Source organism: Aspergillus bombycis (assembly GCF_001792695.1).
Source record: "Aspergillus bombycis strain NRRL26010 chromosome Unknown contig00037, whole genome shotgun sequence".
Lineage (NCBI taxonomy): Eukaryota > Fungi > Ascomycota > Eurotiomycetes > Eurotiales > Aspergillaceae > Aspergillus > Aspergillus bombycis.
Window position 1 is genome coordinate 245,555 of NW_019170039.1, and position 17,177 is coordinate 262,731.

The 17,177-nt window shown below is 49.1% G+C and overlaps 6 protein-coding genes across 6 annotated transcripts; 3 read left to right on the forward strand and 3 right to left on the reverse strand.

Moving 5' to 3' along the window:
- Positions 1-1,777: 1,777 nt before the first annotated feature.
- On the reverse strand, positions 1,778-5,214 carry ABOM_006061 (DNA-directed DNA polymerase delta POL3; the record flags this gene model as incomplete). The annotated part of the gene is made up of 3 exons (XM_022533190.1): positions 1,778-2,516; positions 2,586-4,765; positions 4,819-5,214. 3 exons carry the CDS (start codon positions 5,212-5,214, stop codon positions 1,778-1,780), a joined length of 3,315 nt encoding a protein of 1,104 aa, XP_022389584.1.
- Positions 5,215-5,996: 782 nt separating this feature from the next.
- Positions 5,997-7,259, reverse strand: ABOM_006062 (NAD(P)/FAD-dependent oxidoreductase; the record flags this gene model as incomplete). The annotated part of the gene is made up of 1 exon (XM_022533191.1): positions 5,997-7,259. The coding sequence occupies one exon, from the start codon at positions 7,257-7,259 to the stop codon at positions 5,997-5,999; it is 1,263 nt and encodes a 420-aa protein (XP_022389561.1).
- Positions 7,260-8,209: 950 nt separating this feature from the next.
- Positions 8,210-10,441, forward strand: ABOM_006063 (putative protein kinase; the record flags this gene model as incomplete). Its single annotated transcript, XM_022533192.1, has 1 exon — positions 8,210-10,441. One exon carries the CDS (start codon positions 8,210-8,212, stop codon positions 10,439-10,441), a length of 2,232 nt encoding a protein of 743 aa, XP_022389560.1.
- A 509-nt stretch (positions 10,442-10,950) lies between these two features.
- On the forward strand, positions 10,951-12,445 carry ABOM_006064 (acyl-CoA dehydrogenase family protein; the record flags this gene model as incomplete). The annotated part of the gene is made up of 4 exons (XM_022533193.1): positions 10,951-11,443; positions 11,506-11,733; positions 11,796-11,885; positions 11,943-12,445. 4 exons carry the CDS (start codon positions 10,951-10,953, stop codon positions 12,443-12,445), a joined length of 1,314 nt encoding a protein of 437 aa, XP_022389583.1.
- A 304-nt stretch (positions 12,446-12,749) lies between these two features.
- On the reverse strand, positions 12,750-13,865 carry ABOM_006065 (DUF3716 domain-containing protein; the record flags this gene model as incomplete). Its single annotated transcript, XM_022533194.1, has 3 exons — positions 12,750-13,252; positions 13,315-13,659; positions 13,718-13,865. 3 exons carry the CDS (start codon positions 13,863-13,865, stop codon positions 12,750-12,752), a joined length of 996 nt encoding a protein of 331 aa, XP_022389559.1.
- Positions 13,866-15,567: 1,702 nt separating this feature from the next.
- Positions 15,568-17,118, forward strand: ABOM_006066 (glycoside hydrolase family 76 protein; the record flags this gene model as incomplete). The annotated part of the gene is made up of 4 exons (XM_022533195.1): positions 15,568-15,667; positions 15,734-15,981; positions 16,046-16,495; positions 16,549-17,118. The coding sequence occupies 4 exons, from the start codon at positions 15,568-15,570 to the stop codon at positions 17,116-17,118; spliced, it is 1,368 nt and encodes a 455-aa protein (XP_022389558.1).
- Positions 17,119-17,177: the final 59 nt, after the last annotated feature.

The following is a 17,177-nucleotide window of genomic DNA, read 5'->3' on the forward strand; positions in this document are numbered from 1 at the left end:
AGCCGGAAAGAACTTGTCTGTGAGGAGGTTCTCTATGTATCCGATCGGAGCCACAGGAGTAGCTACAGGATAGACCACGAGGAAAATGAAGGTAAGAATCATATGACCTTCTTGCAACGCCATTCAGGGCCCGCTAACCATTTATTGGTGATTCGTAGGCGTAGAGGAAGCGGGCAGGATAATTGTGGATATGACGTACCTAAAGGATGAAGGCCATATCGTTCCGATCAGACCTCCTGGAGCGAACAGGCATTATCTAGTTGAGTTTGACCTTGTTGTCATCGTAGACGGTCGAAACCTGCAGTTCGAAGCTCGCTATCCCCCTGGGTCAACGGGTGAGGAGAGCATCCAAGGAAGAGGACGGTTTTGTATTGCAGCGGCTTTCATAGCGGACGTTTAGTAACTGCGCATTCCGAACAGTCTAGCGTATTGAATAAGGAGTCTTTCTTCGGGTGAGAACAGGCACCAAATTCCTCAAACTCTTTTTTTGCATGTACCCCAGACAGTCTTCCCATACATCCCTTCCACGTCCATTTATTCACATTGGCTCAATTCAGGAATTTGGTTATCTTACTGGTATAATTATTCGCAAGACCTAAGCCTGGGACGATTTTAAACCACTGAACATATATTGACCCCTAGGGCGAAAAGGAAAGTTTCTCACATCAAGCACCTTGATAGTCCGACAAGCCTCCTCAGACCGAGGCTAGACATTCTTAATACGCCATCCCGTAGAATGCTGTGTGGTCTATTGGTCTACAAACTGTCTCAATCACCGCATATACCTCGTGCGTCGTGGTAGGAGGAGGATCAGCCTCATAAAAACTTCCTTGTCCACCCGCCAACCCCATTGAGCAACTAGGAGGGTTATCACTAGATAGACAGACGCCAGGGTCGAGATGGGAAGCGATGTGTTGTAGGTCTCCTGCCAATATCCTTTGTAAGAGGAAAGCATATAGGACTCATGCACATGGTACCAGGGCCGAGCTCTCGAGTGAAACACTGGTTTTAGAGACCAGCAAGATATATCATGCCCTGTCATTCCTTGTGGTTGTTTACAGTAGAGGGATGGTGGGCCGGGCGTTTCTCTCAGTTCTCGTTTGAATGAAATAGCGAAAATATCCATTTGACGGGATTCGAAATCTCCCTACACTTTGACGGCAGTCGGCCGAGTGGCGCAATGGTAGCGCGTTGGTTTCCGGTACCAAAGGTTTGCGAGTTCGAGTCTCGTCTCGGTCGAGTTCTTCTTTTTGCCTATGGATTTTTATGCCAGATGAGCCTGGTACTCTTCAGAGCCATGGGAAGGACGAGAGAGGAAGAGCGCTCAGCGAGGTGTCTTTTGATAAGACAGGTCAAAGGCCCCGATATATTGAAAGTTCTTTGCTAATCAGCTTGCCATTTACATCGTGCGTTGGTCAATTCTTGGTGGTAGGCTCTGTTTGGAGGAAGTAAGTAACTCTTTTAGACTGTCAAGTCGGCAGAGGTCCTCTCACTCTGGCCCAAAACTTCTTTCCTTGACTGTGGATAATCATGACATCAGGTCTGCTAAACAGAACACGCCTTCACTCTCTCAGGGAACAAAATCCCGATACAGATGAAAATATGTTTGAATGTTCTCATTATTTGGTATCTAGACACAATCCTCCAGTCCGGATTGGTTCCATCGTTATCCATGCTAATTGCCCAAGACGCCATAAAATCAATCGACCCCGACAAAAATCAAAGGAGTCTTAATACTTATACAAGCCGCGCTAACCATATCCACAAGGACGGGAGTTTACCACGCACCGGCATCGAAATCAAACCGGGAGAGCTCCTTTTGTGCATCTTCCACGTCCTTCTTTGCTTTCATACGCATGTAGAAAATCGGACAGTCCCTGGACGAGCAGATGACTTCGCAGTGTAAACTGCCCTGGCAGCGCTGGCATTGGGTCCACAACCGCCCAAACCGGACCTCGAGATCTGACACTTTCGTCAACGATCTCGTATACAGCTCGCCAAGCCGCGGCTGACAGTGTTCGCAGACAGCACCGGCCATTTCAGCCTTGCCAGAAAGGGGTTTCTTGCACCCCATGCAGGTCGCGGTTTTCTTCGCAAACTTCATGAGCCCACCCATGGTTGGTGCGGCTACTGAGATGGAACGCGTATGCTCGCCGGTAAGAAGCTGTCCGGCCTTCTTCTCTCCGAGGATGGGCTCGAAGATACGACCGAGAGGGTTTGCAAGTTGATTGTCCAGGTAATACTTGGTGTCGATAGGGATGTTGTTCTCAAGAACATAAATAGGGTCCTCCGACTTCTCGTAGTTCTTTGAGCCACCAGCACCCTTGACAATAACGTATGCAACACGGTCGCCAAGGGTAGGCGCAGAACCCGCATCACGCTTTCGCATACGCTCAGCAAGTTCTACGTGTGCCTGCTTCGCTGCATAGTCGGACTTAGAAAGAGCCTTTGTGATCACAAGCTTCGACATATCGACCTTGTTTTGTAAAAGGTCTGAAATCGTTTCCTTGACATACCTATAGTCACGTTAGTTGTTATGTTATAGTAACGCTATAGACTGAGGGACGCTAAGTATGGAGACTTACTCTTGAGCACCGTCAACATCTCTGTCAATCAAGATCTTGTGCAGCACTGTCTCAATCACATTTTGCACCAGTAAACAGTTGTCACGGCGAACAGTCTCGATACCCTTGGTGTCCATCTTATCATATTTCTCGGTTTTCGTCCAGTATAAGCCAGCGTATCTCTTCTTATTGATGAGGAGATACGGGAAGTACACCTTTTCGAATTCAAGCTTGATTGGCTTAAGGAATTTCGAGGAGACGTATTCCGAAGCCTCTTGTCCAAGCTTCATGGCGTCCGCAAGCTCCGTGACACCAAATTTGACCATGACGGAGTCGGTATCACCATAAATAACTTTTGCATCGTGGGAATAGCCATTCGCAATGGTGTATCGTGCTTCCACTTCCTGCTTCGTTTTTTCGATCATTTGACGACCGTAACTCGTTGTGCTACTTGCAATGGGCAAACATGGCAATTTTCCAACCGTTGCACCCGTGAGACCGTAAACACTGTTAGCGCTGATCTTAAGAGCGAGCTGTCTTCCGTTCAAGACAGCCTTCTTGAAAGGGTCTGTTTCAATCGCCAACTCTTTCTTCGCTCGCTTTCTTGCTGAAAGCAGTTCTTCTAGAATCTGGGATAAGAGACCCTTGCGGACCTTCGTGGTGCAGAACAAGTCTCCATTAGGCGTCACGATGTAGTCCTCATCCTTCTTCAGATCGTACCTTTCAACGGCTTTCTTGTTCAGTAGTGTTGTGTAGCATAGATTATGGGCTTGGATAATGGAGGGGTATAGGGAGGCAAAATCCAGAGTTGCAATAGGAACATTATAGTAGCCTCGAACCGGCTCAATGACAGTAGCACCTTCGTATTCCTGTTCGCTTTCTGGGGTACTGTTTGGAATAACCAGCTGTTGTTCCAGGGCCTTCCGGAATAGCTGACTCATGAATTTGACTTGTTGACCTCGTGATAAAAGGAAATTGAACGGAACACCCGTTACTCTTGCCATCTCTGTATAATTAACGAGGCACATGAGCTTATCCATTAATCTCTGAGGGAGGTATGCGTCCTTAAGACAGTAAACGGCAAGACGTCGCCTTGAGTCCGGCGTTCCGTTGTGCAATTCAGTGATCATCGTGTGGTGAACATCTTCCTTCTGTTCACCCAGAAATTCGTAAGACACAGAGTTCAGTGTATAACTTCTCAGCTGGTGATCTCTTTGGACTAATTGCAAAAGGTCGAGCTGGATTCTTCCGTTTGTATTGGTCGCCTTTGTATCACGGTTGCCCATCTGTTTGCTGGAGAAGCTTGTTTCCTTAGCTTGAGTCATCACGCCGTTCAACCTAGTCCAGTAAGGGAATCCAGTGCACTTCAAGTGTTTCGCTCGGTCCAGGAGATAAGGGAAATCGAAATTAGCAATGTTATATCCAATAATCACGTCAGGGTCAACTTTCTCCACGAAATCACGCCAAGCCATAAGCATTTTTTCTTCTTCTTTAAACTCCAAGATCTGGGTATTGACAATCAGGCTACACGTATCCAAAACAAATACATTCCGGATGAAAGGCTTTGACTCTCCATAGCGAGTCACGACGTTGGCAATCTGGATGACAGGATCTTGGTTTGGTTCTGGAAAGATACCCTTTCGTCCAGCACACTCGATATCGAAGGATAATACACGGAGCGGCGCCATTTTAGCCCATTCCCCATTAGGCGAGTGGGCAATTAGGTCGCGATAATCGACAACGGCTTCGATCTGGCAATTGGAGTGTTTTTCTTTTTGGTGAAGAAGCCGGTACTTTCCCGCCTTGGCTTCTACCCAAGACATGCCGGAGATGTTCGTATCAATCATAAACCTCAGCAGATATTGGATGTTATCAAAGGTGGCAATCTTTTCGATCCCAGTCCAAAGTCCTTTGTAGTTCATGCTTTGGCCCCCGTTCTCCAAAGCGCCTCGCAGTTTGCTGATAAACTTCGGTTCGGTGACGGTGATCTTCAGGTACCAACTCTTTTGGTTCCCTTGATAACCATAGATATTCTCCCTCAGAGTTACTTGAACCGACTGGATCATCGTCTGGAAATTACCGATTCTGCTTTCCAGAAAAGCCCGATACGGGTCGCAGTCTTCTTTCGTAAAGTTCACAGGAGCTGCGATATAAAGGTAATGTTGGAAGCCGGTTACATGCAGCAAGACAGATTGGCCAGCCTATACGGTACGTTAGAGCAATTCGCAGATAATCGACACCGCGCAGACAATACCTCTGTGACTCCAAACAGTCTTACGGCTGGTTTGCCACCCATGAGCGTTCCTTCTTCGGCATCGATCTGTTGGAAGCAGACACTCTCCTTCGTAGGGTCAAACTCGCCAAGCGGAGGCCGCTCCCATTGTTGGTCCTTCTCCGCATTGCTATCCTTCAAGTCATTGATGTCCTGCGTCAATTTCTCAAGAACCTCCTCCTCGAACTGACTCTTCTGTAACTGACTCGAGCCCGGCACTTTTCGTTGGCCATTTTGAACGGGCGCATTGACTCTCGCGGGTGGTTTGCTGTCGATTTTCCGTTTCTTGCTCGCGTCTGGGGACTTCAGGATACCGCGTGGATTATTCGATGCATCACCCAGAACCCGCTTCTGGGGCGTCGCGACAGCTTCGGGCATGACGGAATGATCATAAAACCGCCGCAGTAGGCCGATGCTATCAATGATACAACCTATGTCAAGTAAGGTTGGCGAGTTGTGAGAATTAATCCATGGAGGCACTATAGGCGGAGTCGCGGGCAATTATGCTCCATTCATGCAGGTCGTGTCTTGTTCGCGCCGGACGTGACGCGTTGATGGAAGTCACGTGTTGATAGCTCACTATCTCTCTCTCGTTCCAATTACAGTAGCAGTGTTACGCAAGTCCAGGTCAGGGAATACTATTTGGTTTTCCCTTTTCTTTCTATGTACTCCTTTGATACCCCGTATATCTTGCCCCCTAGATTAATACAATACCACTAAAATTCACAAGGCAGCGCGACTGTCCTTTTTCCGATGACGTCATAAGAGTCCAGCTTGTACTTTCCTCTCCAGTAAAACATGTAGTATTTTAATTCGGATAGAATTTGGCGAGACCTATTCTCCAGTCAATCGCTAGGTACTCTTGGAGATGCGCAGTCGGTAGTCTATACTGAGTGGTGTTACTCATAAAATACCCGGGCAATCAAGTAACGATATTCGAACGGTAAGGTTATTGGTATCTTATTTAAACGAGATCAATATATAGAGTTGAGAATGCAACACAGTGCAGGTATAACTTTGTGGTTACAAACCACGCTTCGTCCAAATAAATAAATGGAAACAGGTCCGCCATAGTTGATAAGATGCTGTAGACAAGCCTGCACCTCAGGTCCAGCTATCACCAACTTGACTAATAAACACCGTTTCCTCCAGAAGGTAAGTTATACCATGGGTGCTCCGCTCTCCTCTGTCTTGTAGATGTTGTTGTAACCATTCAGAGATTCCTGTGTCAAGGTTGCCATATCTCTTCCTTGGAATCTGCTAGGATCCAGTGCTCGCCTGATAACATCATCGACGGGCTGTTCTTCCAGTATTTGAGCCAAGAACTTCGCTGCTCCAGCTGCGTGGGTGACCCACACCGCCGCTGCCATGTATAGACCCTCAATAGAGGGGATACTTCCTACCAACGGCATATTGTCCGGCGTCATTGAGAAAATGCCGTTGAAACGTTCTCTCGGAACGAGCTTCGTCTCTTCCGGTATAAAACGCATGGCATGGCTTAATGTCTCATCAAACTGCCCGATCCAATCACCAATAGCAGTGTCCCTCGGTTCATTGAGAACTGGGGCATGATCATATGAGCCCAGGCCGAAGAAAGTACCATGATCACGAGCGTAGACATGATGCTGTGGCCATCTCACCCAAGGCGCCTTGCGTAATTTTGGTGTGTGATGCTCAGCGTACATATATGGATGTGCAACCGGCACGACTGGAATTGGAATATCGAACTTGCAAAGGTTGGTTGCCCAAATCCCCGTGGCAATAATGACTTTCTTCGCCGGGATGAGCCCTGAAGTGGTCATCACACCATTCACACAGCCATTGACCTGTTGGATTTCGGTAACTTCTGCTTCGATGAGTTCGACGCCCTTAGTTTGTGCGTTTTTCTGGTAGAATGAGGTTATTCTGATAGCGTTCGCAGCCCCATCACCAGGAAAGTGCAAAGCTATTTGGTTGTCGTCATTGACCAGGTCTGGGGCTAAGCCAACTGCCTGTCCGGAGGATATCAATTCGGCACGGAGTCCAGCTCTCTTAGCCAACTCACATCTTGATCTTAATCGGTCGACGCCTTCACAGCTGGTAGCGATCTCAAGACCTCCAACAACATCGAATCCGCCGGGTACCTTCGTGTATTCTCTCACAGTTTCAATGGCAAGGCGTGTAAGAACCTCGGATTCATTGAATTGACCCACAAAGCCGGGAGCATGGCCTGTCGAGCCTTTCAACTCTGAAAACGACCGATCGATAAGAACCACTTTCTTGTCAGTCTGGGATAAGAAATAGGCCAGCGCGGACCCCACAATTCCTCCACCAACAATGGCAATATCAGACGTGGTCTTTGAAGATTCCATCAGGTCTTGCTGCAGGTATTGGGGATTTTGACCTCGAAAACACAAGGAGAAAGTATTCTGGAGGTCATGCATGTCGATTAAATATCAATAATCACGTTGTAGAAAACGGGAGTGGGGTGGTTCTCTTGGTATCTCGTATCCCGAATAGAATCAGGCCATGAACTATATATATCTGTCCGCGTAGAATCACACCGGCAGTACCCGGGGGAGGTGCCGAAGGTTGCCGAATATATTCCGTGAAGGTGGGTATGGCGTGTGTCTATGTAGTAGGTACATTTACAAAACCGAAGAAGATAAACCTCCTTTAGCCCGATCCCAGGTATATGTGGACAAAATGTGGGGTGGAAAGGACAGAGGATGGAGATGGCGGCCTAAGGCAGCATGGCGGGAGTCCACTTTTGGAAGGGACTTTGAATTTGACTCACGGAAAGGATTCCACATCCCACCAACAATGCCCAAGCCCACGCCGAATGAACTCACCGGGCAAGGGAGTTTACCGATCCATCGGGAGACCCTAGTTTGATCAACACGAGCGGATCTTTGATTTGGTGGGATTTGTGGGAATCTGCAACTCTGAGTCAAGAGCGTTGCCTAGTGTGCGCCCTGTTGATGGCATCTGGAATTTAGAATCGAATGGAAGGCGGACAAGGCCAACGGAACCGCGCTGCGTGAGAACCAATTGGAACCAGAAACCGTGGCATTTTCTGAACAACAATTGTCAACTCCAAAGCTTGCCGATCGAGCTGGCTTTTAAAAGCTATCGAGGTCGCCATCGTGCCCCAACTGGTGCAGTCTTTATCAACGAAAACTATATATCGCATAATCTTTCCATCGCGCCCCTTGCAGATATTTGGTAGCGCTCCCTGGTTTGGATGGAGGCTTTATTTTGATCAAACCCGCAACAGTATCTGCTACCGTACCTCCAAGCGACGCTATTAGATGGCCAGTGTCATGTTCTTACGTGGCTCTAGCGTAGCCGCGAATCTGATGCTTCTACCTGTTTGAATTATATTAGTTTTAAAATGTCGATGTTCAGGTCACCTGCAGATTTCTCTTCCGACTCCGAGTCCGAGGATTCTGGCTTGGATATGGGCCCGAACGAACAAGAAGATGCTCCATCAAGCAGATTTACTGCCGAGAAGGCTAAGGCTCCCGGAACGGGAACGAAGTCGCCTCCTCTTTTGGAAGGAAGCAGCTATGAAAGCCTCGCGGGTGATGCAAATGAAAACAGTGAACTTGATGTCGATACCGAAGTTCATTCTAACATGATGACGGCTGCTCTCCTTGAATTCTACTGTCTGAGCCGGGCTGCGGATATTCTCAATGCACAAGAAGGCTCACACAAGCGTTACACACGTGACTCGCCAGAAGTCCAGTACCTTGGAAGAAAGATGTATAATTATAAGTCACGATTTCTCTCCTCCCACGGGGTAATAGCCGGGGGAATTGAAAAAGATGAGCTGCGGACGACAAGGCAGTATTATCGGGATAACCTTGATGTTCTTGGCATGTCGGCACTGGAGGATCTCAACATAGACGATGCTCAGCGGCGTGTACCACCGCGCAGAACAACTGGAGATGTTGTCTTAGCTGCGAAGTCCTCAAATACTGTGCAACGTAACCCAGACCAAGAGTATGCAGGCTCTGCAAAACGTGGATTGTACAGGCCATCCCTTGCAGATATCGGGAAACGACTCCCCAGTGCAGAGAATATCAGGGCTTTAGAAAATCTTCATCTTGACGTAGGAAGTCTGCCAAATCAATCGTTACACCTCGCAGGAAGCTCGCCTGCAAGCTTTCCATTGTTTGAAAGCAACCTACCGACACCACAGAACCACTTATCACGGTATGCGACGGAATTCGCCGAAGTCAAAGTCCTCGGCCGTGGATCATTTGGAGAGGTGTATCATGTGAAAAACCATATTGACGGACAGCCATATGCGGTAAAGAAGATCCCTATCAGCCAGCGACGGCTTGAGCAATTGCAAGATGGAAACGAGAACCAGCTGGAAAACATCATGAAGGAGATAAGAACCTTGGCTCGACTTGAGCACACAAACGTCGTCCGCTACTACGGGGCGTGGGTGGAACAGGCGCATGTATCGGGTTATGTACGAAACAGCCACGAGGTCCCTGCTGGGGCTGAGAGTGAGAACACGGAAAGCGCCCTGGCCGGTCCCGAACCGAGCGACAGCGAGAGCTTCGGAGTCGTGTTCGAATATTCCCAGGCTTCGGCTGGGGATGCTGAAGATGACGAGGATACTGAATCGATTCCTCGTGACTTTGACGCTTTTACCAATAGCCAGGTATCTACCTTTGGAGGGACGGATGACGATATTTTCACGGATGGGTTAAGCTACGACCCATCCAAGCTGCAGATACAACGACAACATCGAGGCGGGCCTCAAGTTCCTGCAGTTGTTTTGCATATTCAGATGTCACTGCATCCCATTTCACTTAGCTCATACTTGAACTCGCAACCATGTGAGGTTAAAGAGGACCAGATACCACGTCGACATTGTTACCACTTGGCCCCGTCATTGAGACTCATGCTGCGGATAATCTCGGGAGTCGAATATCTCCACTCTAAGGGGATAGTACACCGGGACCTCAAGCCTGCTAACATCTTTCTGTCGTGTCCTGATTATCGAGACCCTGAAGGCTGCTCTCCCTGTCAGTTAGATAACGAATCTTCTTCCTGGTACTCCCACCCTCGAATCGGTGACTTCGGTCTAGTTGCCGATATCTCCCACTTGAATGAGCATCAGTCGGACAGTCCCAGTACCTCTTTGCAGCACAGTACGAAGGTGAATCACGTTGTTGGGACAGAGTTTTATCGCCCACCCTTGATTCATCTCACTGTAGATATTGCCGAGAACTCAGGAGAAACGGGCGGCTGTTACAAGGTTGACGAGTCCCTGGATGTCTTTGCGCTTGGGGTGATCCTTTTCGAGCTTCTGTATCGCTTAAACACTAAGATGGAACGCCAGTTCGTTCTAGGCGAATTGACACGCTGTCAACAGGATCAGTCAACAGGATCCGCTCTAGGACGTGCGTCATTCCCTTGTGATTTTGCACAGAAGATTGATTTTGGGGAGGAGAAATATGACGGGGAAGTGTCCATCGCCGAGGAATTGATGACCTGCATCAGTGGGATGCTGGAACCCTTGCCCCAGAAGCGCTGGAGCTTGTCCGACGTCAAGCAGCATCTGCACAATATTCTGACTGTCGCTCAGAGGGCACCATGCTCCTAATGGGGCGTGTCAAAAGCCATAGCTATGCCAGGAGTACTAGCATATTTGCTCACATATTGCATCATTGTACATCTGTCTTGATCAAGCGCTGCGTACATGAAATATATCGGAGACTTGACAAAGCAAGTCGAAGATCATTACGGCAGATAATCTTGTGAAATAAGCATATTACTATTACAATTTAACTCCCATCTCTCTCACGTGCAAGCTGTTGAATGTTGAATGTTGTACTAGGTAATTGATAATACCCTCTTAACTCTCTGGATCACATCTACCAAAGGATCATGTTTAATCCTGCTATTTTAGAGGATGCCTTTACGTGCATGTATCTAGTGGAAGACACATGGAGGATGTCCGCGGTCCTCGGTTTCGGTCAACGTCGCAAGAAAGCTTTCCCCGCATGACCCCGGATAAGATAAAGAGACCCTGATCTACAACCAACGGCCACCACATCCAACCCCAGAGTACCGTTGATTGTTTAATTTTAATTGATCGCATGTCATAAAACCATGGCCCGCCAAGATCACGCCCCAACAGCCCCATACAGTGAGCCCTTGCTCCCCCAGCTCGACATCCAGAACCCATACTACACCGCCCTCCACCACAGTCTTCGCGCCTATGTCCGCAACTACGTAGAATCATCGATTGCACCATACGCCCATGAATGGGAAGCCGCAGGCCAAGTCCCCGAACCCGTCCGCCGGCGCCACTGCGCACTGGGGTTCGGAATCATTCATCCCCTGACCACGATCGAAGATGCCGCCGGACTATCCCTCCCGAACAACGTGCCGCGCGAGAAATGGGATACGTGGTGCTCGCTCATTGTCGCCGATGAGCTCATCCGCACTGGATACGTAGGTGTGATTTGGGGACTGGGGGGTGGGAATAACATCGGGTGTCCACCCATTGCACGGTTTGGAACACAGGAGCAGAGGCAGAGGTGGCTTCCGCGGGTGGCGAAGGGGGATATTCGATTTTGTTTGGGGATTACGGAGCCTGATGGTTAGTGATGTTCCCACCGGAGCGATGGCTACTTTTGTATACTGATGGGGTTTGTTTGATAGCTGGATCGGATGTCGCGAACATCTCGACGACGGCAAAGCGCGAAGGCGATTGCTATGTTGTTAATGGGGCGAAGAAATGGATTACCAATGGTATCTGGGCTGACTATTGCACTGCTGCGGTGAGGACTGGGGGTCCTGGAAGGGGTGGGATTAGCTTGCTTGTGATTCCTCTGGCGGCGCCTGGCGTGACGCGAAGAAGGATGTATAATTCCGGCGTGCATGCAAGTGGTGAGGACCCTTATTTGTCATTGAGATTCTTTCGTCTTGGCCGCTAATGTGCAATGTGCTAGGGTCAACTTTCATCGAACTGGACGATGTCCGGGTCCCGGTAGACCACCTCATCGGAGAGGAAAACAAGGGCTTTCCGCTCATCATGTCAAGTAACTCCATCTATTACCATATCAGACCATATTCGGTCAAGGCTGATCCTGTCTTAGACTTCAACCCCGAGCGTCTCAGCCTCGCCTGTGCATCGTTGCGTCTGGCTCGCGTGTGCGCCGAAGATGCCTTCCATTACGCCGCACAGCGCGAGACATTCGGCGCCCCGTTAATACAGAGACAAGCCATACAGTCGAAGATCTTCAAATTCGGGCTCATGATCGAACCCGCATACGCATTCATGGAACAACTTGTGAATATCATCGAACTAACCAAGGACAGACCCACCGACGATGTCCGAATTGGAGGTATGACCGCGTTGCTCAAAGTGATGTCTACCAGGGCCCTGGAGAAAAGCGTTAGGGAAGCCCAACAAATACTCGGTGGTGCTGGGTATAATAAGGCTGGAAAGGGGGCACGTATTGAGCAGATTAGCCGTGATGCCCGGGTTCATGTTGTTGGGGGCGGAAGTGAGGAGATCATGATGGGTCTTGCGCTGCAGGAGGAGACGAAAGCCCTTCGGACGAGGCGTAAGGCTTTGGAGAAGAAGGCGAGGCTTTAATGTGTTGCTGCCAATCTTACATCTTAATGGAACATATATATATATGTTGCCGGACCATTTTGTTAACGCCAGTTCCGAACCATGATAGCAGACAAAACGCAATATGCTTATGTTCAATGGAAGTAGTAAGTACAGTATCCCATAATTACATGAGTCTTGGAGTACATGTTCACAAGACGAACATCTGAAAAGGAAATAAACCAACGAAGAAAACAAATATTGTCCATCCCTCCTGAAAGACCCTCCGAGCTGACACCAGCGCGCCTGAAGACCAGATTCCACACGACGTAATCAATCAACCAACTCACCCACCCTTAACAAGATCCCAGGGATTGACCGTGCTTCGATGTGGCTCCGTACCCTCAATCTGCTCGATTCGCCGTCTTATCACATCATAGTGCTGCGTCATATCAAGGAGGGCTTGTCTGAGCAACGGGAGGTTGTGAAAGGCCTCGGGTCTAAGGGGGAAGGGTATCGCTTTGCCATCATGTCTACACTTCACTCTGCCATCCTCTGAAGAAGCTGCGGTAATACGAGTCATAGTACTTCCAGGCTCTGGGCCCTTCGTCCATGTAACTGACTTTGAATGCCCAGACCCTTGTACATTAGACGGCCCTTGGATACTGGGACCACTTTGGCCCTGAGATGAGCTAGGCTGCAGAAGCAAGAGAAACCGCTCGGCCTCTTCATCCGACACGGGACGTGCGATGTGAACTTCCTGGCTGGCGACAGGTTCAGACGACGGATCAGTCTCCTCTCTAGGAACAGACGAGCTGCCGATATCTTCAGAACTCTCACAGTTAATACCTAATCGACGACTATCAACACATGTACCAAGACACGCTGAGTGATAATCAAAATATACTCACGATGAGCACAAGTGTAACGTCTACTAAAGCGACAATTCGCGCAAGACCCATGAATCTTCGTGTCGGCCGTAGTATCAGAGCCTATGATACAGGACTTCCACACGCCAAGATGCTCTCTGCAGAACGAACAGGGCTCGGGGGCTTCAGTACCGCGGGTTTGAACGAACGCTGCCAGGCGCGACAGGTTATTCGTGAGCTCTCGTATCACGGGGCGGTTGTTGTTGTCCGTCTGCCAGTCTAGGGTTCGCTGGACGGGGAGATTTGTGTAGTATTCGATTGCGGGGTTGGGGTTCGGTCCTGCGTCGGGGAGATCATGAGATTCTGATCCCGACACAGCGGGTTTGTCTGACCAGTGGACCTCGTTAGCGTGTTGACTAAAGTGAGATGTTCTGGTTTAGCTTACGTGCTTGCTTGGAGCGCTTTGCCTTTCTGGTTGGAGTCGAGGCTGCGCGCTGTTCCGGTCGTGGTGTCGATATGTTTGATGAAGGCGCGTCTCTGGGGTCAGGCTCCGGCTTGCTCTTGGGCTCAGTGTCCATCGGCTCGGGGTTCATGATGGGCATATTAGAGAAGAGCAAATCAGTGGTGGAAAGCTAGAGGATTCGATGAATGTGAAAAGTGTTCTTGTCGAGTCTATCCCCAGATTCAAAAGTCTGAAGACAGCTGAAGGGAGGAAACAAAGCAGGATAAACGACAGTTAAAGGCTGCGTGTTACTCACGTACTAAATGAAAGAATATGTACTGTGTTGACAGCTTTGTCTCGGCATTATCACATAGCCTTGCACATAGTAGTGATGGCGAGCACGATCTACGTGTTTATTGCCTCGTTCGCTCACCATAAACACAGCTGGACGATGCGTAACGACATCATATCGTGTAAGCCAAACAACAGGATTTGTGAAAGGCTGCCTTAAGTTATACTATGGTGTATTTTCACTGTTACTGCTTTGATAATAAGGACATGCAATGTAGATCAATGCCATCTGCACAAGATACTTGGAGCTGTTTTTAGCCTGCACTGATGATAGAAATGCAAGCCTAATCCTAGACTACAGCCACCTCTACTCCAACATACACTCCATGAATAGGTCTTGATATAATTTTAAGATTTCATTGCATCGACATGAAATCCACAAGCCTCACCCAGCGGCCCTTGAACCTAGCATGTTAGACCAGATGTCTACAGCGAGTTAAACCTGAGTGCCTATGATACTACATTCAAGCTCGATGGCGAGGCAGACACAGTCTATTCTACTTCCTCTGCCTATGAATAGCTTCATAGAACGGGAGATCCATAATGCCAACGGACTTGGGTCAATGAATGTTCAAGGTCATTTTTTTTGAGCGATAAGATCAAGGTAGAATATTATCAGCTCATAGCAGCAATAATCATTCAACAAATAGTACTCCAGAGGAAAAGTATGCTTCTTTTAATTTGCTAGTGCATTCAATCTTCAACGATTAAGGTGTCTGAGGGTTGGAGTGATTTGCAGCGCTTAGGGTATTGGCTGGTCAGGAGAGAAAGCACGTGGGTCCGTCCCTTTCCCGGTCACTTGTAAGCACGTCTTCAGTATGGCCCACAATGTATGTAGTACAGAGTAAGCCACTGCACTTAGAAGGAGGGAAATGGTTTTTCAGTGTTCTTCTTCCCTTTACAGTTTCAGATAAACATAAATTCTCATTCAATTGTGAAGGATACTAAAGATTAACGGTTGTCATGAATGGTTGAATACTCCGGAGTACTAGTGGTGGGCAGTGCTATGGAAAACACCCATTGGGTACTCCAGACCAGGTCAAAATACCCACACTTTGATACAAATACCATAAATGACCTAGACTGACCCGGCCTTCCAGGTAGTGATCCCCTTTTAGGCTAATGATCAGGGTTCGCGACAGACCCTGTCAGGCGAAGCGGAAGCTCCCGCCTGAAAAAATTAGGGCTCCGAGGCTAGCGCCGTATAAAGGATCACTAGTTTTATGGCCCTCATCGGATGTCTCAGTTTCTCACTGCATAAGCGAAATTGGACCCGCCGTTCTGGAATGATTGGGTGCTTGGATTAGCCTCGCAGTAATGAGATTAAAGAATGATCCCCCTGAATTTTTCCCCATTTGCATTTGCCCTTGAGTCCATGGAGTTCTAATCCATGGTTCGCCAGGCATAAAGCGGTTTATTCACGACTCTTGATAAAAGACCTGGTATGCGCGCACCCGATCCGATTTCGATATCGTAAAACATCGACGGGTCCCAGAGCACCGATGCGCTGTCTAAGCTTCTGCCAAGTTGGCTTGGCTGTCTTGGTATTCCTCTCTGGGCAAGGGGCCCTAGCCGATCTGGGAATTGACGTGAATAATGTCGGTATGTATAGGGCTGGCTTTAATACATGATGGATCAAGAAATATGTACTGACTCAGTGCTTGCTAGACTCCCTGAAGCAGGCTGGCAAGGCCGTTGCTGCCCCCATGATGGATTTCTACAAGAAGAACGAAACTGAAGGCATTCCCGGAAAGCTCACCGACACATGGTATGTGGCCGGGAGCATGTTCATGACATTGATCCAGTACTGGCAGGCGTCGGGCGACGACACCTATAACGCTGTCGTGTCGCATGACTTAATGTTCCAGGCGGGCGAGAACTATGATTACTATTCGAAGAATGTTAGCGACTGGCTGGTGCGTGGTCCCTGCTGTGTCTATAAGTGCTAGACTACTGTACAAGATCATTAACTGTCACCAGGGGAATGATGACCAAATGTTCTGGGGTCTTGCAACCATTACAGCCTCCGAGGCCGGATTCCCGGAGATCTCCGGCAAGCCCTCGTGGACATCTCTTGCCCGCGTGGTGTTCAACATGGAAATAGAACGATGGGATGAATCGGCCTGCAACGGCGGCATGCGCTGGCAGCTTTGGCCCTACCAGGAGGGCTACACGATGAAAAACGCCATCTCCAACGGTGGGCTCTTCGAGCTTGCGGCCCGACTTGCTCGGTTCACGAAGAACGAGACCTATGCGGAATGGGCAGACCGCATCTGGGACTGGTCTGCCGGCACGCCACTTTTGCAGACCGATCGCTGGTATGTCGCCGACTCAACGTCCAATTTGAATAACTGCAGCGATGCAGGAGACCAGCAGTGGTCTTACAACTACGGCACGTATCTCGCCGGCGCAGCGTTCATGTATAATCATGTGAGTAGTTCGGGTACTCTGATTGGGGTATGGAAGCTGGCTGACAATACCAGACGAACGGTTCAGACAAGTGGCTCAAGCGCGTCGACGGCCTACTCGGCTCTGTATTGACGACCTTCTTCCCGAAGGAAGGTAACGGCGTTGTACTCTCCGAAGTCGCCTGCGAACCCATCTTGACATGCGACCGGAACCAGCTCTGCTTCAAGGGATACGTGGCCATGTGGCTAGCGTTCACGGCCATTCTGGTTCCCTCGACGAGAGAGCGCATCACGCCGAAGCTGCAAGGGTCCGCCGCGGCTATCTCGAAGCAGTGTTCCGGGGGAGACCAAAACCTCTGCGGAGAACGGTGGTATTCAACTGAGCCGGTGGGCCCGACCGGACTGGAGGTGCAAATGGCTGCATTGGGTGGTATTACGAGCAACCTCATGCTCTTTGAAGCGCAATCGCCCAAGACTATTGAGTCCAATCCAAATGCTACCGAGACGGAGATTGACCACCATAATGATGAGGAGCCTAACAAGCCTAAGCCGATCACGACTGGCGATCGGGCAGGGGCAGGGATTATCACGGTCGTAGTCGCAGTAGCTGTGGCTGGGACTGTGGTATGGATGATAATCCCATAGGGGTTGGGCGTTGGCGAAGTGGACAAGCCTGTTCTTGCCACTGATAGAATCAAACATTT